Source organism: Olea europaea, chromosome 8 (assembly GCF_002742605.1).
Source record: "Olea europaea var. sylvestris chromosome 8, O_europaea_v1, whole genome shotgun sequence".
NCBI classification, from domain to species: domain Eukaryota; kingdom Viridiplantae; phylum Streptophyta; class Magnoliopsida; order Lamiales; family Oleaceae; genus Olea; species Olea europaea.
In genome coordinates this window covers 3450508-3475680 of record NC_036244.1, presented here as the reverse complement: position 1 = coordinate 3475680, position 25173 = coordinate 3450508, and the positions used below count along the sequence as shown (strand labels likewise).

General features: G+C 34.6%; 2 protein-coding genes across 6 annotated transcripts; one reads left to right on the top strand and one right to left on the bottom strand.

The window, feature by feature from the left end:
• Window positions 1-325: 325 nt before the first annotated feature.
• Window positions 326-16924, top strand: LOC111398539 (protein HAPLESS 2). Of its 4 annotated transcripts, none has more exons than XM_023025493.1 (19): window positions 326-542; window positions 609-749; window positions 1878-1966; window positions 7576-7615; window positions 9349-9406; window positions 9510-9570; window positions 10834-10912; window positions 11769-11903; window positions 12123-12317; window positions 12549-12629; window positions 12709-12809; window positions 13268-13385; window positions 13967-13999; window positions 14104-14197; window positions 14395-14483; window positions 14962-15074; window positions 15581-15681; window positions 15769-16441; window positions 16836-16924. In XM_023025493.1, the coding sequence occupies exons 1-18, from the start codon at window positions 372-374 to the stop codon at window positions 16182-16184; spliced, it is 2115 nt and encodes a 704-aa protein (XP_022881261.1). In that variant the 5' UTR covers window positions 326-371; the 3' UTR covers window positions 16185-16441; window positions 16836-16924. The 4 variants fall into 4 exon arrangements, with proteins under 4 accessions (XP_022881261.1, XP_022881259.1, XP_022881260.1 ...); XM_023025491.1 differs by having other exon boundaries at window positions 15578-15681; XM_023025492.1 differs by having other exon boundaries at window positions 15578-15681; window positions 15769-16220; window positions 16836-16923.
• On the bottom strand, window positions 16446-19069 carry LOC111398540 (cytochrome P450 87A3). 2 transcript variants are annotated; one of them, XM_023025496.1, is made up of 9 exons: window positions 18846-19069; window positions 18432-18786; window positions 18197-18346; window positions 17837-18088; window positions 17666-17755; window positions 17505-17583; window positions 17310-17416; window positions 17101-17228; window positions 16446-16912 (listed from the first exon to the last, which is right to left on the bottom strand). In XM_023025496.1, the coding sequence occupies exons 1-9, from the start codon at window positions 19043-19045 to the stop codon at window positions 16813-16815; spliced, it is 1461 nt and encodes a 486-aa protein (XP_022881264.1). In that variant the 5' UTR covers window positions 19046-19069; the 3' UTR covers window positions 16446-16812. The 2 variants fall into 2 exon arrangements, with proteins under 2 accessions (XP_022881264.1, XP_022881263.1); XM_023025495.1 differs by having other exon boundaries at window positions 18432-18753.
• Between the last annotated feature and the right edge of the window lie 6104 nt (window positions 19070-25173).

The window sequence follows — 25173 nt, the reverse complement described above, 5'->3', positions numbered from 1 at the left end:
CGTTATATAAAACATTAATTGCTTGAATCTATTCTATTTTTGTAAACGGATAAAAATTTTAACTTCTTTATGTGATATTGTTTAATTTTTATTTCTAAAAAAGACATTTTCTTAGATTTATATTATTATTATTTAATCATAAATTAAATTATTAATATCAAACAAGAGTCTAAAAAAGCAACTTGAATAAGATAAAAAATTGTTAGGGCTTATTCATACATATTATAAACTTCAGGGACTTCAGTTGCAAAATATATGCCTCCTCCGCATAACCGTTGCAGTTACCAGCCCGCCAAAAACCGTATCCACTTTTATTTCTCTCTATGAAGGATAAACCATTCATTCGACAGTTCCAAACATCAAATTCCAAAATGAAATCACTGATTTTGATAACAATAATCTCTTTCTCAATTTTCAATTATACTTTCGCAACCCAAATCCTCTCCAAATCCAAACTCGAAAAATGCGAAAAAGTCTCGGATTCGCAAGGCCTCAACTGCACTTCAAAGATCATTCTCGACCTCGCGGTCCCAAGTGAATCGGTACATAAAAATTATTTTGTGTTTTTTGATTTATCCATTTTTTCAAAATCATTTTCTTTGTGGTAGAGTGGGAGAGAGGCGTCTATGGTGGCGGAGATAGTGGAGGCGGAGGAGAATTCAACCAATATGCGTACGCTTCGGGTTCCACCTGTTATAACTATCAATAAATCTGCAGCTTATGCTTTATATGAATTGACATACATACGAGTAAGTCAGAGTTATCAATTTCTATTGGGTTCTAATTTAGGCTGCAATTTTTTTTGTCCTTTTAGTTCTAGTGTTCTTCTTTGTATGTCCGTAATTTTATTTTATTTTTTTCTGTTGGAGTTTCTGGGAATTTTGTTGATGCTAATATTTTTTCTGTCCGTTGCTTTCTTCTCGCATTGCTTCTAAATATTTTTTTTGAGAAATTTCCTTAGGGCATAAGAAAGTAATCTTCAGTACATATAAAAAAAAATTATTTGATAGGATATGTTAGCCATTTTTGAAGGACTACAAACTCCAAATTGGAGTAGCCAAAATTTTTAAGGTAATTTTGTTTACATTAGGCAAATGAAAATTGACCTCATTCATTCAAATGTTCAGATTAAGTTTCTTTAAAAGTTGATTTCCGATATTCACAAGACTTTTTACAAGAAATTATCTACTGCATAGAAAATATATGAATTAAACATTTAATTGAGAAACTTCATATAGAAATTAAAATACATCCTTATGAGTGACTCCTGAGTGGCCAAACTAGGATTAAGTAGAAAAGTAGAAGATTGTCAAACAATTATGGAAGTAAAGAAGGGAAAGATAATATTGAATATCATTCTTACGAATATTTTTGAGTGCATTAAAACTAAAAATCCTCAATTTCACCATGACTGAAATGTTGTTACTATTCTCTTTATAAGAAAATAGGATGTAGTTATAGTGAACATGACTGGTACATGGGGAAATGATAGTATTATGTGATAATGAGGTCAAACCATATCAGGGATGTTGATTATTGCAAAAGAGTGATGCTACACCTACAAAAAAGGACGACAAAGTTGGTTGACAAAGTATGAGTTGGCAATATCTTTATCACTCATTTCAAAAACAGTTTTTCAATTCAAAACAGATTAATGGCCTAGATCTTGCCAACATTGATTTTGTCAACAAACTTTGTTAACCTACTTTGTACAAGTAGATTAATTGATTGCAAAATACTTTTTATAGCTAATTTATACACGCTATTCAATTAAAAAAATATTATGGTGTTGTGCTTCTTGACACAAGTACAAAATGGAAGATTTGATTCTACATGGTTTCTTATATCTGATGTGCAAAATAAATCTTTTATTGCAGGATGTGGCTTATAAGCCTCAAGAATTTTACGTTCAAACACGAAAATGCGAGCCTGAAGCTGGAGCGGATATTGTTAAGATATGTGAGAGGCAAGTGTATCAATATGGATCCAATTATGGACGGATTCCCTAATTACAAATTCCCCTTTACCCTCTCTTTTCCATTTCCTAGTTAAGCATGATAGAGAAGTGATTATTGTAATTGTAGCATAATTAGTGTAATGACCAGCGTGATTAGTGTAATGGCTAAGATTGAGCCTTGTAATTGAAAACACATATAGTATATAATGTAAACGAGTTTTATTGATATGGTATCAGAGCCTTTGCTCTAAAAAGAAAACTTTCCTGGTATTTTTTTTGGGCTTGACTGTAAAGCTCAAAATCGTTTTTTTTTTTTGGGACTCACCTGACGGATCACTTACTATGGTAGCCGTCGATTCTGTGCAGTCTATGTGAAGGAGTTGTTGGGGGTGAACTCGACGTGAATTCTGCCCATCTTTGTGTCGTCGACTCCGGCTAATTGTGTTGGAGAAACCTGTGGTTGGCGGCAATCACTCCTATTTCCAATTTCGATGGACGGGCTCCGACTTTTGCTGTCGGCGATAACTGTCTTAGGTTCGGTCGGAGTTCTTTGGTGTCGAGAAGGAGGGACAACGAATCGGCAGCCTCAGCTTCATTCCAGTCTTCTTTCGTGGTTGATTGTTAGGGCTTGGGTGAAGTATATTACCAATTGGACTTTATTTCTAATTGGGCAAAACCCGCTGGCTAAAGTGACTCTCTAATTGGGTGTCTCTTTTGGGCCAAATTAAATTGGGCTCGAGGTATTGAACTTATTGCCACGAATTAATATTTGTTGGGCTTATGTGTAATTTTTTTAATTATGTCTATTGGAAATTCAGAATTTTTTGGTGTGAAACTCACTGAAAAAAAATTATTCTTCCTGGGAATTTCAATTTCGTTTATTCGATACTTGGAAGGAATTGTGGGGTCATATTGATGGAAGTGATTCTGCCCCCACGGATCCTAAAGAATTGGCAAATTGGAAAATTAAATATGCTCGGGTTATGACTTGGATTTTAGCATCTATTGACCTAATGATTGTTCTAAATCTAAGGCCGTATAAGACTGCTAAGAGTATGTGGGAATATTTGAAGAAAGTTTACCACCAGAATAATAGAGCATGACGATTTCAAATGGAGTCCGAAATTGCTAGTTATCCTCAAGTCGATAAATCCATTCAAGAATATTATTCTGGGTTTCAAATCTTATGGGCAGAATATACCGATATGATTTATTCCAAGGTGCTAGACGCCTCTCTTGGAGCAGTTCAAGAAGTACATGAGCAGAGTAAGAAAGATCAGTTCTTAATGAAGCTGCGGCCTGAGTTTGAGGCAGCTCGATCTAGTTTGATGAATCGTGATCCAACTCCTTCTTTGGACGTGTGCTTTAGAGAGTTACTTAGGGAGGAACAACGTCTTGCTACACAGGCCAATTACCAGCAAGACAAACCACCAATTAATGCAGTTGCCTATGCTGCTCAAGGAAAAGGTAGGGTTAGAGACATACGAAAGGTCCAATGCTTTAGCTGCAAGGAATATGGACATATAGCTGTCCACTTTCGAAATAAATATTGTAACTATTGCAAGAAATTAGGGCATACAATTAAAGAATGTACCACTCGTCCTCAGAATGCATATCAGGCTATAGTTAGTACTTCCCCTGCTAGCAACTCATCTGTTCTTACTCCTGAGATGGTTCAGCAGATGATTATTTCGGCCTTCTCGTCTTTGGGCCTTCAAGGTAAGGGTTCTCTACCATCATCATCATGGCTTGTTATTCTGGTGCATCGAATCATATGACTAGTTCTTCTAATACTCTTTGCCATATTCAAACATATAAGGGATCCTCATACATTCAAACTGCTAATGGAAGTTAATTACCTAGTTATGCCGTTGGAGACATTAACTCCACTATGAAAGATGTTCTCGTATCTCCTGCACTTTCTACTACATCTTGTGTTTCTCTTGATTGTTCCACATGCCAATTAGGTAAAAGTAAATCTCTTCCCTTTTCTTCTCAAGGTAGTCGGGCTGAAAGAAGTTTTGATCTGATTCATAGTGATGTGTGGGGTATGTCTCCGGTTATATCTCATACACATTATAAATACTTTGTTACATTCATTGATGATTATAGTAGGTATACTTGGATCTATTTTCTTCGTTGTAAATCTGAGGTGTTTTCTGTTTTTCAACAATTTATCGCTTTTGTTGAAACTCAATTTTCTTCGAGCATTAAAATACTAAGGTCTGATTCGGGAGGTGAATATATGTCTCTAAAATTTCATGATTTCCTTCACCAAGAGGGCATTGTCTTCCAACATTCTTATCCCTATACACCCGAGCAAAATGGTGTTGCAGAACGTAAGAATCGTCATCTGTTAGATGTTGTTCGTACATTGCTACTAGAATCCTCAGTTCCACCTAAATTCTAGGTTGAGGCTTTATCTACGGCAATCTATTTGATTAACTGATTGCCTTCAAGTGTTCTGAAATTTGAAACTCCTTATTATCGCTTGCATCATCGACACCCAAACTACCTTGACATGCATACCTTTGGATGTGTTTGTTTTGTTCATTTACCTCCACATGAACGAAACAAACTTTCCACTCAATCAGTTAAATGCGTGTTTATGGGTTACAGTGTTTCTCATAAAGGATATGTTTGTTATGATCCAAACTACCATAACATGCATACCTTTGGATATGTTTGTTTTGTTCATTTACCTCCACATGAACAAAACAAACTTTTCGCTCAATCAGTTAAATGCGCGTTTATGGGTTACAGTGTTTCTCATAAAGGACATGTTTGTTATGATCCATGCTCCAATAGATTTCGTATCTCTCGTCATGTTGTTTTCTTCGAAAATCAATATTTCTTTCCGACTCATGTTGAGCCTTTATCGGAGACACCTGCCCTTCCACATTTTGATGAGTTGTCCTCTACCCCTGAACGGTTCAAGCCTGGATTCGTATGAACGACGACGCCCAACTTTGCCCCTCCGTGTACCAGACCCGCCATCTGAGGCTGCACAGACACAACCTTCCATGAATGAGCTGGACATGGATACTAATATTCGCCATTCCACCAGAACTTCTCGTCCTCCTGATCGGTATGGATTTTCTCATACATCTCTTCATGCTACTTTGTCATCTATTCCCATACCTACAGGGTACTCTGAAGCAGTAAAACATGAATGCTGGCGGGAAGCAATGGAAGACGAACTTCGTGCACTTAAAGATAATGACACTTGGGATGTTGTTCCTTGTCCTAAGAATGTTAAGGCCATTGGTTGCAAATGGGTTTATTCAATCAAATTACGGTCTGATGGGACTTTAGATAGATATAAGGCACGATTGGTTGCTCTTGGTAACAAACAGGAATATGGTGTTGATTATGAGGACACTTTTGCTCCAGTAGCCAAGATAACCACCGTACGAATGGTTATTTTTATTGCTGCTTCTCAAAGTTGGCCGCTCCAACAAATGGATGTAAAAAATGCATTTTTCCATGAAAATCTCAAAGAAGAAGTTTACATGACACTACCTCCGGGCTTAACCTCTAGCTCATCCTCAAAAGTTTGTAAGTTGAAGCGCTCATTATATGGGTTGAAACAGGCTCCACGAGCATGGTTTGATAAGTTCCGATCTACCTTGCTTCATTTTTCATTTCAACAGAGCCAATATGACTCTTCCTTGTTCCTTTGCAAGAACTCTACCGGTATTGTTCTTCTCCTCATCTATGTTGATGATATTGTAATTACCGGAACGGATTCCACTTTGATTACTCGTCTACAGCAGCATCTTGAGGCCTCTTTTCATATGAAGGATCTTGGATCTCTTACATACGTCTTAGGGCTGGAAGTTCACACACATTCCTCTGGTATTTTCCTGAATTAGCATAAATACACGTAAGATTTGATTAAGTTGGCCGGTCTTCAGGATTCATCTACTGTGGATACTCCTCTAGAAGTAAATACAAAGTATCGTTGTGAAGAAGGTGATCTTCTCTTTGATCCTACCGTGTTTCGTCAACTGGTGGGAAGCCTGAATTATTTGACTATTACGAGGCCTAATATTTCTTTCGCAGTCCAGCAAATTAGCCAGTTCATGCACACTCCACGTCATCTCCATCTAGCTATCATTCGTCATATCATTCGCTATCTTCGAGGCACATCTAGCCATGGATTGTTCTTTCCTACCGGGTCTTTTCTTTGTCTTACTGCTTATAGTGATGCAGATTGGGTTGGTTGTCCAGATACCCGACGTTCTGTCACGGGATTGTGCATGTTTCTTGGTGATTCTCTGATATCTTGGAAAAGTAAGAAGCAAGATCGTGTCTCTAAGTCCTCTACTGAATCTAAATATCGGGCAATGTCTGCTGCTTGTTCCGAGATTATATGGCTTCGGGGGCTTCTTGCTGAACTTGGTTTTCCTCAATCTGGTCCTACTCCACTCCATGCCAACAACACAAGTGCCATCCAGATTGCTGCTAATCCAGTTTACCATGAGCGCACTAAGCATATTGAAGTGGACTATCATTCTATTCGTGAAGCTTTGGATACTCATGTCATTTCTCTTCCTCACATTTCCACTGCTCTTCAGACAGCTGACATTTTCAAAAAATCACTGACACGAAATCGTCATTAATTTCTTGTAAACAAATTAATGCTTCTTGATCGATCAGCATCAATTTGAGGGGGATATCAATATGGATCCAATTATGGACGGATTCCCTAATTACAAATTCCCCTTTTCCCCTCTCTTTTCCATTTCCTAGTTAAGCATGATAGAGGAGTGATTATTGTAATTGTAGCATAATTAGTGTAATGACTAGCGTGACTAGTGTAATGGCTAAGATTGAGCCTTGTAATTAGAAACACACACAGTATATTGATAAAGTGCATTTTCCAGTGCACCTAGCTCTATTTTCAAGTTATTTTAATATTTTGTTTTAGTTGGATTTGATATATTGTTTCATGTTTGAGTTTTATGTTGGATAGCTAAATGGAAATTGAATACATGAGTATTTCTACTAGTGCATGCACCCTTATGAGCTCTAGTGGATTCTCACAAGCATCACTAGGGATGCGAAATAGACAAGTCTACGTAATGGCACTATGTTGGCCACTCCCTGAATGAATAGAGGTTTGAGGATTCTTGAGCTGATTTAATACCTCTAGAACAATGCCCATAGACGGAGATAGAGTCCCTGCTAGAGGCATTATCAAAGGTGATGACATTCTGATGATGAACTTGTTAGTGCCCAATTGCCTATTTCTCATAAACGTTGATAAATTTTGTAAGCGAAGGCCTTACGAATACCTTTCTGGCTATGGGATCCCCATATTTCATGACCAACAGTGTTTTCGCCTACCTCGTCAATACATTTATGACCAACTTAGGATTTACGATGAAGTGAATGATGTTATTATTGTCATAATCAGGATATAGCTTTTTACTATGAAACTTGTGATTTTTTGATCTCATAATAAAAAATAAAAAAAAAGCATGGTAGGTTTTTCATTATTTTATATATATATATACTCATGAGAAATTACATTTCTTTCATTATCCACTGAAACTTAAAGATAGCAATCTTATTTTTCTGGTGGTCTGTTTCTGCTGAAATTTGTTTTACAGGTTGAGAGATGAGAATGGTCACATTATAGAGCATACCCAGGTAAGAATTAGAATTCTCTGAGAATTCAACTTTTAATTTATTCAGTTTAACTATTAATGTTTTAATTGCCAAGGTTAATGATAAGCAGTCTATGCTGTCAATTGTTGTCACTAAACTTCTTATATGTGGAATGCCTAGGTCATTTTTTCAAATTGTGCAAATAGTTACAGGAAGAGCCGGCATTTTCTAGATGGTATTATAGCATAATTTCTAGAAAGAAGAAGAATATTGTCACTGGAAAATTTAGGATTGTGTTTTGAGCTTTATTTATTGTGATCCATATTCATTTCGATGAGTGTAGAGATAAAAGTAATAATAGATCTCTTTTTATCAAGTGCTATGTTGATCCCTAACTTTAAGTTCAGAATTATTTTAATAATCTTCCCTGTCATCCCCTGTTTTTACACCAGTCAAAAGTTATCGATATAAATACTCTAGATCAATAAGAAATAAACTCAATTCATCTCTCCTATTTTTATTCCTACAAGTAGACAGATGGTTTATTACGAAGAATTTCATTCTACTGGGTAACCCAATGAGGATTGACATGATAATTGAGCTTTAATGTGAAAAGAATATGACATCTGGTGCTTAATTAGTTAAAAATTATCAGAACTAGAAATTGTTTGATTGCGAATGTTGGTGAACTGGTTTTTGTTTCGGTGAACTGGTTTTCGTTTTAGTGAACTTTTATTAAGTTTCTGTGTCATTTCTCATTTTTTGTTGTATATGTGGCTCATATAGAGTAGAACACAAACTCCCTGGATCAAATAGGCCGATGTTGAAGCAGAGCGGAGTGGAGCGACGTCATCGGCCTTGCGCGGGTTTAATTCACTGTTGGGTTGCTAGGGACGCTGAATGGGTTGGCGATACGGTACATGGGTATTTTCTTGTATGGGCCTTAAAGTCTTTAGGGATTTAGGCTAGAGTTAGTATAAATAATAATTTTGTAACCCTATTTTTTTATACTGAATAAAAGTATCTCCGTTTCGCTCTCATGGACATAGGCACACTGCCAAACCACATAAATTCTTGTGTTGGTTTTCTATTTCATCTCTCTATTATTGCGCATAAAATCCAACAAGAGTGATAAAAGTAATGCCGAAGAAGTCCTGTTGGAGCAGTAAAATGTAGAGGAGAAAGAAACAAGGCATAGAGGGGATAATAACAAGGAGGATTTCTACCAAGACCAGGCTGCATATGATGACATATATATTAGCTTTTAAGGGGAGAAAAGATACAAGACTAATTTTATGATTTTGTACAAAGCACTGAACCAAAAACAGGGGATTAGAATTGTTAGAGGATTAGAAGATTGTCATGTTCTTATTCAAAATTATGGCTGTAAGTTATTTTCAATTGATTTGCATATTTTTTATTACCTCATATTATACTTTTAATTACAGATAGAGTAAGCACAATCTGATCACAGTTTGCAAATGATCATGCATTCAAAATAACAATGACAAGTGATTTTAGATGGAAATTATTTTTTGCGTGCAAGACTTCCATTATTTTAACGTTGTTACTGAACATCCAATATAGGATTGACTAAAAATCTGATCTCAGTGAATCTTAACAAGAAATCTAGGGCAGAAAACAAACTTCTAACTATTTCTCTTCACTCTAAAGGTTCTCTTGTATTGTTAAAAATTTATATATACTCTTGTTTGTTACATATTTAGACTACCTCATATGTGTTTAGTTTCATTTGTTTCACTTTTTGATGATAGCCAACATGCTGTCCATGTGGAGACCAGCGCAGGGTGCCTTCATCATGTGGAAATTTTTGTGAGTCCATTATACTCATTGATTCAAAATCTTAAACACGTACCTGGAAAGTGACATAACGGTTTGTGGCAATTAGTTATGGCTTGCAATTTTTTTGAATTAGTTGACAAGTTGATGAAAGGGAAAGCAAACACAGCACACTGTCTTCGATTCCCAGGTGATTGGTATGGTATCTTTTTGTAGTCTTCTTTTGATAGGTTGATTATGTTAGGATGCAGAAAGTTCAATAACTATGTTATGTTTCACCATGTTGAGTTCTTAAGAATTGTTTGTTTTCAAATGCAATGTCAGTTTGGTTTATTTTGTGAATAAGTAACTTTTCTTTTGAACTTCCAATTATCTTGTGCGTGCTTTCTTTCGTATAGAGTGTGTAACCAGTTACATTAAAATATATTCTGACTAGAATAAAGTTTCTTGTACATTCCACATTGTACATGAAGTTTGACATGCTTTGAAAATTCAAAATGTTGTTGGCGGGAAAGCGTGTAGTTTAAAAAAACTGTCTAATCATGCTACAACATGTGGCACAATGTCAAACTTGGTGTCAAATAAAATATACAAATAGCACGATTGTTCTGACTATTCTGCAAAGTTTTTGTTGCTGAATTCACTCTTATCTGTTTTAAACTTAAGTGTATGGCAGTTATTTGAATGGATGAAAAGAAATTAACGTTTGATTGAAAACGGATTTGTTCCTTGTACCTTTACATAATATCAAGTAATTTGCTAATAATTGAGAATGTCATGATTGTAGAGAGAGTGACATTTCATAAGCAGATGTAGAGTTTAAAATATAGTGTACAAATGATTATTACAACTACAATGTGGAAATATAAATTCTCAAAGTGTAAATAACATAACCAATCGACTTCAAGCCTTCTTCAACACCATCAATGGAGTCTCCTATGATGTTGAGCTTAGATTTGTGCCACACCGGATCGTATACCGTCATTTACAGGAATGGTAATGGATATACAGAGAGAACCGCCTGAACCAACCAAGAATTTCACCGAAAATATGAACATCTCCCTCTTAGCTCCTCTATATTTTCTCTCTATGTTTTCCAACTCTCTAAGTCCAAAATGATAACAAGTGAATGCACATATAATTATAGAGCGAAAACCATATGATTTCAAATTCAAATATTGTACTATGAAAGGAACATGACTATTAGGGTAATTGACCACAAGATTAAATCCAATGGTGGATTTAGTCTATGGTCCTAATACACATCAACTAGCACAATCCTTTCAAAGTGCTCAAGACCAACAATCATGTGCCAAGTGGATTAAAGTGATCCACCTCACAGTAGACTTGAAAGTTGAGATCTTTATGATTATGATTATGATTTTCCTTTGAATTTTAATGGCATGCTAACTGATTGATGTATTCATTCTCATCCGTGACTTATTTTAAGTTGACATCAGGTTCCACGTGTTTGGTCTTGGACAGCGCTCAATTGGGTTTAGTATCCGTATTGAAGTTAAGACAAGAACTAAGACAGCAGTATGTAACTTTCTAATTATCTCTTTATATATGTTTGCTAATTGTATTTGTTATTCAATCTTTAAAAATTACCTTTCCTAGTTTTGCCTTGGAACCGACCATGCACCATATCCATATCTTTATAATAATTTCTGGATGTGAGTAATATCTACCGGCCATCTGACATGTTTCAATTATTAACCATTTTGTCTGCAAGCTGAAGATGAGTCCTCGTTCATCAATGGTCAAAGATTCATAATCTTTATTTTACATTGGAAAGTACTTACACATATACGAATGATGTAATTAGCACCAGTACTCATCTTATGCTAAACACTAATGATATGGTGTTAAGTGTGTCTACTGTCATTTACATTTTTTTTTTCACTGGAATGACATGTGAAATGCTTGTTCATCATTTTCCTTATGCATTCACTCTTCCTTTTCGTCTCTTTGACACGAACCATTTTTCGCAAATGAATGTACAACCTACATCAGAAACTTCTAGAACAGCATCACACAATTGTAGAAAGGATGATGCATGATTGTAACATGGAAAATGATAGAAAAGTTAAGGCCTTATCAATAAACTTACATGCCGAAATTGTAGAAATGGCATCGAATAAAAGCTATCTTATATGGGGGCTTTGGCAACTTTTCTAAAATCTGCTTCAATCAGAATTTTATTTACTAAAAGTTGTTACTAACTAGAAATATTTCATGTTATGAGTTCTCTTTAATCTAAAAGATAGCCCACATTGTGATATATTCATCTGATGGATGTTCATAAACACAATCTTTCAACTCTGCAATCTGGTGCACCAGGAAGGATAAAAAATTTCGATTCCATTTAATTCATTTGGATTTTTACTGGCAGGAAGTGATCGTGGGTCCTGAGAACAGAACTGCAATATCTAGTGATAATTTTTTGAGGGTCAATCTTATTGGAGATTATATTGGATACACTGATATTCCACAATTTGATGACTTCTACCTTGTTATACCTAGACAGGTAACGTTTTTATCTCTACTTATGGGAATTCAAGTGTAGTAATCCAGGATTCAAGTTTTAGCGTTGTTTCTGGTAATGTCATTAAGTCGGCATTTTTATTAGTGATGTTTTCCTATTCTCTCCTGCCTGCTGGTATTATGAAATTTTAAGAAGTGAATTATAGTTTAACATACCTATATTTAATTTCTTGAGGCGGCACTCATTTTTCTCTTATTGAAGGGTGGTCCACGTCAACCACAAAATCTGGGAAGCAATTTTTCCATGTGGATGCTTCTTGAAAGAGTCAGGTTTACTCTAGATGGTTTGGAATGTAACAAAATTGGTGTTGGTTATGAGGCTTTCAATGGACAGCCAAACTTTTGCTCTGCACCATTTTGGAGTTGCTTGCATAATCAGTTGTGGAACTTTTGGAATGTCAGTAAATCAAACTAAGCATCTATGGTCCAGTTCCTAAACAATGTCTAATTTTTTGGTTTATTACTGTGACTTTTTTGATCTAAATAATTTCTATTTGTGCTTGACTTCAAATTTCTTCAATGATGAAGATCGTACTATTAGATGAGAACTGGTTTACTGTTGATTATAGGTATCTTCAAAGTGTCACAACTGTTCTGAACTGAGAGGATTTGTTTTCTGTCATCGCAGGCTGACCAGAACAGAATTAGCAGGAATCAAATTCCTCTATATTGTGTACAGGGAAGGTTTGACAGGATAAATCAACATCCAGTTACGTTTTAGGGATTTTAAATTCTAAATACTCGAGAATTTTACACTTAAATGTCTAACCAGTGTCTAGTCTCTGCAGGAAGCGGGGAGTCGGGCATTTTCCATAGGAATTACAGAAGTCCTTAACACAAACCTTTTGGTGGAATTGAGTGCTGATGATATAGAATTTGTATATCAAAGGTTAGCCTTTCTTAAAATATTAAGCTTATTTTTATTATTCTTCCTGTTGTTTTCTCACAACTTTCACCTTTTTTTGGTCTCCATCAGTCTATTACTCTATTTTTCATGTGTATTCATTTTTCCTGGTAGACATTACTCCTCAAGCTGCTGCCCTGTGAACAATTATTTGATTTTATCATTTTGATTAATAATATACAAGATTTTGAGGTTAAAAACAGGTAGGAAGAACAACGGATGTTGTCCTCCCCCTAAATTGAAACCCTTTTTTCCCTTCTGATTCTGTTGAAAATATTGTGAAATGATAATGCAATGATGAGATTCTAAATTGTTGCATTTTTACATTTTTCTACTGCATATGATTGTAGCTTTAGTTTCACATTTCATGTTGTTACTAGTCTAGTAAACATATACATTAAATATATTAAGATTGATTAGCTCTGCAATTCCCATTTTTGCAGGAGCCCAGGAAAAATTCTGGGCATTACTGTCCCGACTTTTGAAGCTCTTACCCAATTTGGGATAGCGACAATTACAACAAAAAATATTGGTGAACTAGAAGCATCGTATAGCCTTACGGTAAAACATAGTGTTTAACATTTGAAGGTTTCTAAGTTAATCAATCATGGGAATTTAACTCTTATATCTGCCTCTTGATGTGTAATTTCTAATTAAGCACTTTTAATGTGTGATATATTTTGATATGTTGTTATTTTTTATTTACTTTCCATGGAAGCCAAATAAGTACATAGGCTTGTAAGAAGCTGCCACAAGATGGACTAATGTCCAGCCTGTCAACCTAATCTCTTCTTTTGCATTGGGCGATATAACTACTTCCTTTAAAGATGACTGATAGGACTTGCTGCCGTTGCAATTAACCTAATTATATTTTGTGGGTTTAAAAATTTTGGGTCTTTTCTTCTGTAGTGTAGGAGCATTTTATGTAGTATTACAGTTGTAGTCCTTTGTAGAACTTCTGCAACGGTCATTTTTATTCTCTTGTTGATTGCAGAAAGGCTACAGAAGAGCATGAGAAATAATGTTTTAGTTGTGATTATTCTTTTGTATTGTGCACATAATACTGAAGTTTGGAGGTCAAAATAGAAATTTGAACGATTAAGTGCATTATTTAGTGTATGATCAAAGATTTTATCTTGCAGTTTGATTGCTCATCTGGTGTCAGCCAAATGGAGGTAACTACATAGTGTCAGATTTCTGCTGTATGCTTACAACTATACTTCTGCACCGAACATAGCATCGCGAGTGATAGTATTTGTGATTATGTATTGTATTGCAGGAACAATTCTATATAATGAAGCCAACAGAAGTAATAACCCGATCATTCAAATTGTACCCAACAACAGATCAAGCTGCAAAATATGTGTGCGCAGGTACATTTAAATATTAATTTTTGGTATGAGAGAATATTGATGAAATGAGATTTAGCACACGAGGTCCCATATAAATTGATAAAATATGCCCTTTTTAAGAAGAGCCTTAGGGTCATTTTTTCACTCCCTATGCCATGTGGAGACACAAAATGTAATTGAATTTCGAATCTGAATTGAATCATTATACTTGTTTGCAGCCATATTAAAGGATTCTGACTTTAGTGAAGCTGATAGAGCGGAATGTCAATTTACAACTACAACTACTGTTCTTGACAATGGATCACAGGTTTGCCTACAGCTAGTAACTTATCTTCTCTTCCTGAGAAGTCTCATGGAATTATTGGAACGGGTAACAACAAAAGACAAGGAAAAAAATGAACATTTGTATAAGATTTATGATTCTGCTCTCTTGGATGAATAATGGGCAACTCTAGCTTCAACTCGAAGGGGACTACATACGTTGCAGATACTTCTTGAAGGGAATTCATATAACAATAAAAATATATTCTTCCAGAGGTTGCTAAAGGTTTAAGGGGACCTTTAACTGTTAATATGAGCAGCCTCATCACAAATCCAGCGAAATCCTGTAAAAAAACTCTACAAAGAAGGCTTTGTTAGAAATTATAGAGCTAAAATAATTAAGATAGAAATACAAAGTCCATTGTATTAATGATGAAGATTGAATTTTATCCGCCACATAGTCTTTTAAGTTAGTAGTATATATACTTTTTGACTGAATCACATCAATTTTTGCCTCTAATCAGATTCCATTTCAACCTCCGAAGACAAGTATTAATGGTTTCTTTGAATCAGTAGAGGAGATTTGGAGCAGGTTTTGGACTGGTATGGCAGATTTCATTACAGGAAAAAGTTGCAGGTATTATCTTTTCTTATAAGACCTGATGATACATTTTTAAATGTTGGAACGTGTCTTCACTAGGATGTTCTCCTTTTACCTACAAATCATTTTACTTTCTCCAGCTGTTTCTTCCACCTTTTTTTTATTTTTTTTATTATTTATTTCATTTTTTTGTTGTTGTATTGTGTTGTGTTGTGCTAGAGACACTGAAGGGCATTATCATGTCCCTTTTTGTGTTCTTGTCCTCTATGGATATATTGATGATCTTACTCTGCTCATTGATTGTCTTTGTCCTCTCAATTTAGACTTTATGCACATATCCATTTTCATTGCTAATTTGCAATATTTTCAGAACTACAGAGTTCCATGTAATTTACAGACTCATTAGAGTTATGTAACATTTTCTGTAACAAGCTAAAAAATAGGTTTACACATTTGTTTTGCAACTGTTTATACATACCTTCAAACACAAAGCAAAGGAAATATGTTTTCTAATGATGTTTCCATGTTCTTGTACGAAGCAGGGGGAAATGCCTCGGGTTTTTTGACTTCAGTTGCCATATACAGTACATCTGCATGAGTTGGATATTGATGTTTGGGCTATTCTTAGCAATTTTTCCAGCAGGTTTGATGCTTAGTCACTTTTAAATGAATGATAAAAGAATCTGGACTTGGAGATAATATAATTGATGTCTTGTGTTCTGAGTTGCAGCTGTTGTCCTGCTCTGGCTGTTACATCAGAAGGGACTATTTGATCCTCTGTATGACTGGTGGGAGGATCACATGTGGACATCTGAGCAGAGAAATCGAGAAATAGGGAATCATGGCGGAGATGCTGATCTTTTACTCTCCCAATACAAGAAAAATCATAAGCATGATGCGAGGCATCATAAGCATGAAGCTAGAAATAGGCGAAGAAATATTCATAGTGAGCACGGACACAACCACTTAATAGGAGAAAGCAGTTATCATCACTATCTTCACCATGTCCACAAGGATAAGCATAAGCATGGAAAAATCAAGAGTTCAGGCACCGTAAGAGACATTCACTTGAGTAGAAGGGATGACGACGACGTTAGATATCATAGAAAAAGAAATGAAAGAAAAAGCCATGGCAGGGATTACTGAAAGTACCATAGAGTGATGAGAACCAAGTTGACTATTGTAAGCATTAAAATGCCGTTTCCGATGGTGTTGTTAAGTGCATTCTACTAGGAAGAATGAAGTGGACTGGATGACAGAAATTGATTTTGTAGTTTGTAACATCTATCTCATTGAATGATGACATCTACTGAATTTTCACTTCTTTGTTTCTTTCATCACAACGCCAGAGAATAAAACATTGATGTGAAACATGGGAATGGGGGTCATTAGTCATAACGCGGGTAATAACAAAATCACATATACTTCCGTGATATCATATCATATATTTAAGTCTGTATTACATATTTCAACGCAACACTCTTTCTTTTTCTTTTTTCCTAGACCGACTGCTTTTTCTGTTTGGGTAAAACAAGTGTATAGACATCAAAAAATTGTATATATCCGGAGCAAAAAACATTGATTGGTTTCTATGGAGAAGTAATAATATTGCTATCTCCCATTTTCGCTTAGCGTGTTTGATTGTTGAAATTATCTCTATAGTAGCTTGAGAATATCAGTCCTGCATGTGTGGATGGAAAACCAGAATTTCCTGTTTCATGCCTTAGCCATAAACTGACTTGCCTGTGCATCAACTTGGTTAGATTGCTGACTCCTACTTTTGTGCATTTTTTTCAGAAAGAGAGATGTGAAATCCATTTGGAAACTGTAAACCAGGAGTTCGTACAATGTCTCCACCTTTGATTGCTTGCCACCTGACAGATGCAGAAAAGGTTTGTCACCTCACTCTATTTATCATGCATAACAATATACAGTTAGTGCATTGTAGTGTATTCAGAACTCGATACTATATTGAATAAGATTTTAGTAGCTTATTTCTCTTATTACTGCCAAGTTCTATCCGAACGTTTAAACATGCAATTACAGAATGTCTTGTTCTTACTTGTACTTGGTTACCAGGCAATGGAGAAAGATGGCCATCTGCACCTTGGTGAAGTCTGTTCCTACACAAAATCTCATACCACCTCCAAAAGCCATGAAGTTTCTTGAGGCACCATTTGTGTCTACTCCCTGTATGACATGAATATTACCTGATTATGAGCTGAAATAAAATAAATATAGGATGAGCATCAAGAGTCCAGAAATACATGCCTCCCATCTCCATGGATTGAAGTCAAGGGGATTGCTATATTTGGCAGGGTTCAAGTGCACAGCTGGGGGACAAACCATAACCGCCCAACCAGCTGGAATGGTATGCCCTGCATTCCCCAATTATATTAAGGTATGAAACACGAACCAATATGGAGATTCTTTTCAAAATAATTGAAATTAATTTTGAATATATACCTTTGAATTTGATATCCTTCAGTGCTTTTCTGAAAATGCCAGGAACTATGTTGGCCAGTCTGACTGTTTCGTTGATAAACTGCAATTTAATGTCTTTTAGATATGGAAACATTGAAAAAAGTTTTCAAAATTCAATTAAAAAGTGACATTGATGGATTCACCTGAAACGTAAACTTCATTGATTTGTACTCATTCCATGTTAATCCAGAGTCTGGAATTTCCCTCTTTTTAATTATTGCCTCGTGCTCTTCCTGTAAGATAATTTAAGCATGTCAATGGGGTAACACCGCGAGAATTTATATCTAACTCGAAGGTTATTTATTGTCACTTACTGTCAATTCTTTTAAAACCAAAGGATGGTCAGAAAGAAATTTCATTGCTAAAGTTAGTGCCAGGGAGGTTGTCTCGTGGCTGGCAAATAGTAACACGAACATCAAATCCAGACCTATTGACTCGGTAAGAATTGTATCCTGTCGTTGAAGTTCTTCTAGGACGTAATCAAAGAAATCACTTTGGAACTTTCTTGGCCTTTCACGTCTTTCTTGTAGCATGCTTTTGAGCATCTTCATTGCCTTCTTTCTTCCCTGATCAAAGTACAAGCACAAGTTAATCGAGTAAAGATTCCATAAAAATCAGTAATGTGGTGGCATTTCTTGCACATTCAAGTATCATACAATAAGGGTTCTAATAACCTGTAAACATTTGTGGTAGGCTGTTCCAGGAATGTTGAGAGGGAAGGAGATTAATCCCTTTATGAAAGCTTTAAAATTTTTCCTTAGATTGTCTGAGGACTTTTCTACATCGTAACTGATTAACTTTTTTGCTGTCAGATCAAATATCATCTGCAGAATCACCAAATGAAATCCATTTAATTGATAGAGAAACCAATGGAATTTAATGAGAGCTAGAAGTTTGCCTTCTTTTCACCTTTGACGTTGATTCCTTCATCTCAGTCATTGTCTGGCTTGACCATCTTTTTAGGTATATATTTGATGCTTGTTCAACATCAGGAAGCATCTTTTTCAGACTTTCTGGACCAAACAGATTCAGAACCATGTTCTTAAGGTACTTGTACATAAACCCATGCAGAGAACCTACATTCTGCCTGCCGAATATTTCCACAAAGGTACTAGGATACCAACTTTCAAACAATTGTCCCTCTTGTTGAAATATGAAATAATTAAGATCTGCATCTGTGGATACTATAACTGGCCGTCCCACCAAACTTGTCTTGAATATTGGTCCGTATCTGAAAAATAATACCAGAGACATCATATGATTGCTTATGTGCATTTGTTATTATATTTGAACAACATAAGTTCTGGGTTACAATGAGATTACCTATGGATTCTTTCCTTCACAAAAGGAGGAATATCAGATGAAGTGTTCGGAGCAAAGAAGTGCAGAGTCTCTCCAAGGAGTGGCCACCCCATTGATCCCGGTGGGAGCACTCCATTGCAGTCTGGATTCCACCACTTGTAAAGCCAATGTGTAATGTTTATAACCAAGATAGCTGCAATGCAGAAAATTGCTGGAAACATCTTTATATGAAAGACAATGCAGAGAGTATTTTGAAAGAAATTGTACGATGATATGAATTTCCAAGAGAAATGAACTGTACAGGTCTGCCTTTCTTTGCAGAAATGGGAATTGAGGTTGAATGTGATGAATGAAGAGACAGTGATGAGAAGAAAGTGCTGTCATGTACCGAATATCCACGGGGAGAAGTCCTTAAATAGGCAGGCAATAATGTGCAAGTAGTAGAATAACAATATTCAATTGGATCTATTTGTTTTTAGAAGTTGGTTGCTCAAAAAGCTGTATACACCACACACTGTTGCATATGATAATAGAATTTTAAGAATAATTTTGTCTAGTTCAGACCCTTATCCTTTGTCAACGCCATGTTTAAAAATTTCTACAGAAAGCAAGCCTAGCATGATGGTGAAGATTCCAGGTTGCTTCCTCTCTCTCTCTCTCTCTGTCTCTCTCTCACACACACACACTGGTTCTTCTCTTTGAAGAGTCGTTGAATGCAAAACTAAAGGAGCACGACGAGGAAATATGCCACTTTTTTTAACGAGATTCGCTGAGAAAGAAACTATTTTCCCCAGATTTAAGAAAGTAGAGTTTCTAATTAATCATCTGTCTGACTCATTATGTATGAAATAATCATATGAAAACATAAACCACGAGAATCTGAAGGATATTAGGTTATTCACAAATCTTTCCTATATCTATGCTAAATATGCCACAAAATAATTGTTCTTCCCTACCTTACTCTATATCTCTTCTTTTCTTCTCTTTTTTATTAAGGAACTAGATCCCATCCTAGATCTTCTTTAGCTGTACATAATCTCGTATCAAATTCTGAATCTTAATTGCATCACCAGTGACATTAAAAATGTTGTCTTCTAGATATTCTTGCTCTTATCGAATTCTAAATTGTCTTCTAGATATTCTTGCAACCACGTATCTGTTTTTGTGGTCAATTTACTTTGTTTTTAACTTTTTCCAGGATGCCATTCAACACATAGAGCACCACCCCAACAGCCCTTTGAGCCACGGGCTTTAAGCTCATTCAACACCCGAGGTATAGACAGGTTACTGTATTATAACATGATACAATTTCAAGCCTTCTTAGCAGTTTTTGAATGCATGTTTGCTTGGTTTACTACACATTTTTTCGCTGTAATTTTAGAGAAGATACATTTTTAGGTGTAATAAATACATGTGCACAAGGATCTAAAACTTTGTCTGTTATTTGTTTTCTAATAACCCTCTTTGCACTCGTGTGCAGACTGATTACTCTATGGTCAAAGGGGACATGGAACTTTAGACCGGAAGGGCATATCTCGTTCAGTGTATTAGATAAAATTGGACAGTACAAGAAATATGCAGTAAAGGTACAAAATGTTATATTGAACAAAATTACGTCATACAGATGTTAATGTGTTTGCATTTAACCTCCCCAAAATTTACCTTTCATGGTTGTTTAAGTGCATTGTACCACAAAGGAGGTGGAGGAACAATGACAGCTCATAGTTTTGAGTTTGAGACGTCTTGGAATAATAAATTTGTATAGAGAATAGTATTCAAATGTGATGTGCTAAGTCAAATTCTCCGGACTAAAAGTTGCTTTTATTAGAATAAACTTGGGTTATTTATGGTGGGTTTGTGAGTTCCCACTTGTTGTGATGGTATGATGCATACATCCCATGTTAGGGACCTACTTGCAAAGGATGCTCACATGAGTGGTGACAATTCTTTCCTAATTAAGTACTTTATAAACATTCACTTGAAACTACTTGGAGAATATATTGTACAAGTGGGAATAGTATTAGCAAATGAATTAAGCTATTTGTAAATAACTGATTATTGTATCCCGTGATGGTGAGTCATCGAACATTTAATAATTTGTTTATTTCTAAAATTTATTTAAAATAGTTTTGGAGTTTTCTACCTGGTTCATAGGGATGGCAATTTGAACCGTCAAAATCGGAAATCACGGTTAACCGAATCGAATGGGGCGAAAAAAATCGAACCGATGGTGCAATGGGGCGGATATGGTTTTTATTTTTATGAACCGGTTCGTGGCGGTGTGGGTATGATATTTACGTCATCGAACCGAAATCAAACCGATTACTCGCTAAAAAAATAATTAAATTGATTATTGAGCTTTACACTACTTTTCTATCTAACCTAAAATAAAATCCCCCCCATTACATCTACATGACTCAGCCGGCCAACCCACTTACCATTAGCCCGTAATAATAGTATTAGTATGACAGTATATAAATACAAACTTTACTCTCCACATACCACAAACTCACGCACGGTTCCTTTTATTGTTAATTTTTTTCTATTGTGTGTAAAAAATTATACTTTTTCATCATACTCTAGAGTTTGTGCAACGTTTAGCAAGAAGGAAGTTGACGAAGAGATACATTTTTTTTATTTAAATCTTAGTTAAGACCATTTTGGAATACACAGTATTGTTGTATTTTCTACTTACATTTCTTATTTACTATATATGAATCAATTTTGAGTGTTGATATATGCTAATAAGACTTGTGGAAAAGAATGAATCAAGTAACTTCGATACACAACAATTAAGAATGAAGGAAAAATTTAGTATTGTTATATTCATAAGATTGTTTGTTAAATTTGTATTTTACAATTGAAAATTTGGATAATGTTTGCATTTTTGTTTGGAATATTGTGTTTTTGTTTTCATTGACTTTTTTCATAAATTGTTTTATATCAATTTGACGGATGAACCTATAAAAAATAATTTATTTTCGTGGTTATTAATCGAACCGAACCATGCCGAACCGAGAACTGAACTGATTTACGTGATTATGGTGCGGTTATGGTATGATCAAAAAATTGGTGGTGCGGTTATGATTTTGGCCGAACCGACCCATAATCGAACCGTTGTCAACCCTACTGGTTCATTGACACTGAAAATAAAATAGTTGACAATATTTTATGTACTTATCTTCCACCTCAAAGATTGTTAGGTTGTAAGCATTACTAGGAACGGTTGTGCTATATGTACATTAATTTATAGATTTGTTTACTAATAGATGATGTGGTAAAATTTCATTGGATTAAAATCTCATTAACCAATTAAAAAAGAGTCCATACTTTTTGACATTTCATCAATATGTAAATAATGATGTATAACAAGTATTTTCCCTAGGAACACTCTTCATATATTGCTCGATTTCGTATAATTCTCAATGAAAATCATCAGAAAATGTCAAATGATATGACCAAAACACACCATGGAAATTGATTCCTCTTCCATTAGGTAAACTTAATGGAATGATCACATACACCCCTTGTGGTTAAAATCTCCAATATTCCTTAAATTTCATAGAATAGATGTCAACTTTCAATATTTCATCACACGCTCGGTTTGTTAGGTTGGTTTTTTGTTTGAGTTCGTACCGTGTTTTAAAAAAAAAAAGGAATCGTACCATTCAAGCCAAATTTTTTTTCATGCTTTTTATGGGAGTTATGAAGAAAACTGCTATTCATATTATTTATACAGAGTATACATTTTTCTACGTGTAGTAGTAGTAATCTTGTTTACTTATTTTAAATGAAGTTTTGCTTCCACATCGTAAAGAATATGGTGTGTTTTGAGAACATAACTAATGGAGCGAGATGTATAAAATATTTATCTGTTATCACATATTTTTTAGTAATGTTATTTAGCCTCGTTGAGGTTGCAACCTCAATATAAGTGGCGCTAATGTGGCATTCAATTATATGTGGAATTTAGCGTATCATTTAACGTTATCTAAACTGTGGTTACAATCCCAATAAAAGCTACATGGCATTACTATATATTATTATATTGTACGTAAATTTACACCTGCGCATATATTATACAGCATTATTCAGATATATGTACATTTATGTATATACCTATGGGACACAATTGTTTGCAATTATTTCCATTATTGTAAATCATTTTCAAATGTTGCTCACGTTGCTCACAAATAATTGTTTTAATCTATGAAGAATATGATGACATGTGCATGACAACACACACACACACACTCTTTATTACCTTAATTTTTTTTTCTTTAATAATATTGAACTTCAGTGGTGGAAACAACATTTACGATAAAAACTTAAAGTCTTATATTCAACACATCTCTCATGGTAGATAGTTTTCTTTGTTTTCCCCATTAAAATCTGACATGTGAGTTATTAAATGAGTGACAATATGAGTTAAACTTATAATTTTACTTGTTTCAATATTATCATGTTCAATTACTTGATCTAAAAACTTAAAATGTGAAATAAAATCATATATGTTATGCCTCTGTTTAGAGATAACTACAGGTCAAGTATAGGATGGGCCGATCATTCCCTTCTCCCATCTTGTTTGATATTTTTGTAACCTTACCCCATCCTATATCCTATTAAAGCGGGGCGAGGTGGGTTCGGGATGGGATCTAGATGAGACAGGGGTAGGATTTTTTTATTTTTTAATGTCTTTGGTTAGTGAATATTATTACTTTTCCAATTTATTAAGAACAACTCATGTTCTCTTTAACAATGATAATAAATCTTTTATTTTGTTTGATAAAAAAATTTAAATTTGAAATTAACTTTAAACAGGATAGGACTATGTTTTCTATACAATGACCATCGTCCCATACCAGTCTTGTTGACCCGATTAAGCAGGTAATCCTCGCTCCGTTTGGGATGAGATTTCGTGAGCATCGAGTTAAACAAGTTTTATTGTCATTCCTACCTCTATTTGGTAGTCAAGAGTCAAGAATTAGTTTTAAATATAATTTAATGGGACCTACAACTTTTTAATCATACATTTCATCAACTTTTATTAAAATCTATTAGAAATTAAATTTTAATCTACATCAAACAATGGCAATATATATCATTTAAATATTATCAATTAACAATTTTGAAAGGAAATACCTTCGAAATAAGTTAGCCCCCGTTTGGCCCCATTGTTTCAAATTTTAATGTGTGGAATAGTACCTTCTTTTAGAGAATGTATGGTTGAAAATGAATTTTTTTTTTAAGTATAGTATATTTTATGTAAGATCGTGTGGTTGAAAATATTAGAGAGAAAATTAAAAATTAATTAATGGGGTTCAAAAGGGGGCTTATTCAAAACCCTTTATAGCCATTTATTTGATGACTGAAGAAAAGATGGGAGGTTGTAAATAATTGCATATAAAGATAGTTTAAAAATGAATACATATTAATAACATTAACGTACAAAATGACTTCTAATGCAAGGTTCAATGTCTCAAAATTTGTATATGTCTCGAATTCCTACGATTTAGAATTGTCTAATTGGAACTTGTGGTTGTGTTTCAAACAATAATTAGAGATTAACAACTTAATTTACGTGACTTCTAGAAGAGGTGAATTTCGAGTTTCAGTTTTCATTTTAAAATACTAAGTTTGTTAAGATGAATATTCAAAATCCTCATATATTTGTTGACATAGGATTTAACAATCAAATATGTTACAACTACATCATTTTTTACAGTTTTTTTGACAGCCCTCTCACATGTAGGAGTGGGTCCCGCAATTAAAATAATTGCGGACCCCACCATTTGTGAGAGATCTGTAAATGTGTACAACACTTGATACTAAACATATATCATTTTCCTTTTACAATTAACATGCTCTTTTGTATGGCTTTCGTTTGGTAGAAATTTTTCACCCCAAATAATTAATTTTTTAACCATTGTTTCACTATTTCAATGGTCATTTATGATTTCTTCACTTACAAATGGGATCCACTTTTCTTTCTAACGATAAAAAAATTAATTATCATAATTACTACTGAACAGGCTCATGATAGTGGCTCGTTCGAAAATATCAAACTTGAAAACTCAATTTTTGTTTCAGCTATAGAAAGATAGAATGTTTAGGTTGACTTTTTTGGACTTTGGTACAATAATATTAAGTTCCTGTTTGATTTCTATTACCTGAAAACGAAAATGGGAGAATAGTATTTTTTAGAAAAATGAGTGGTTGAAAAGGAAGGAAAAGTTTTCGATTTACGTGTAATATTATTTTATGAAAGATTGTGTGGTTGAAAATAGGAGAGAGAAAAATGGAATGTAATGTAATTTAATTTAATGGGGATCAAACAGGGACTAAAGTC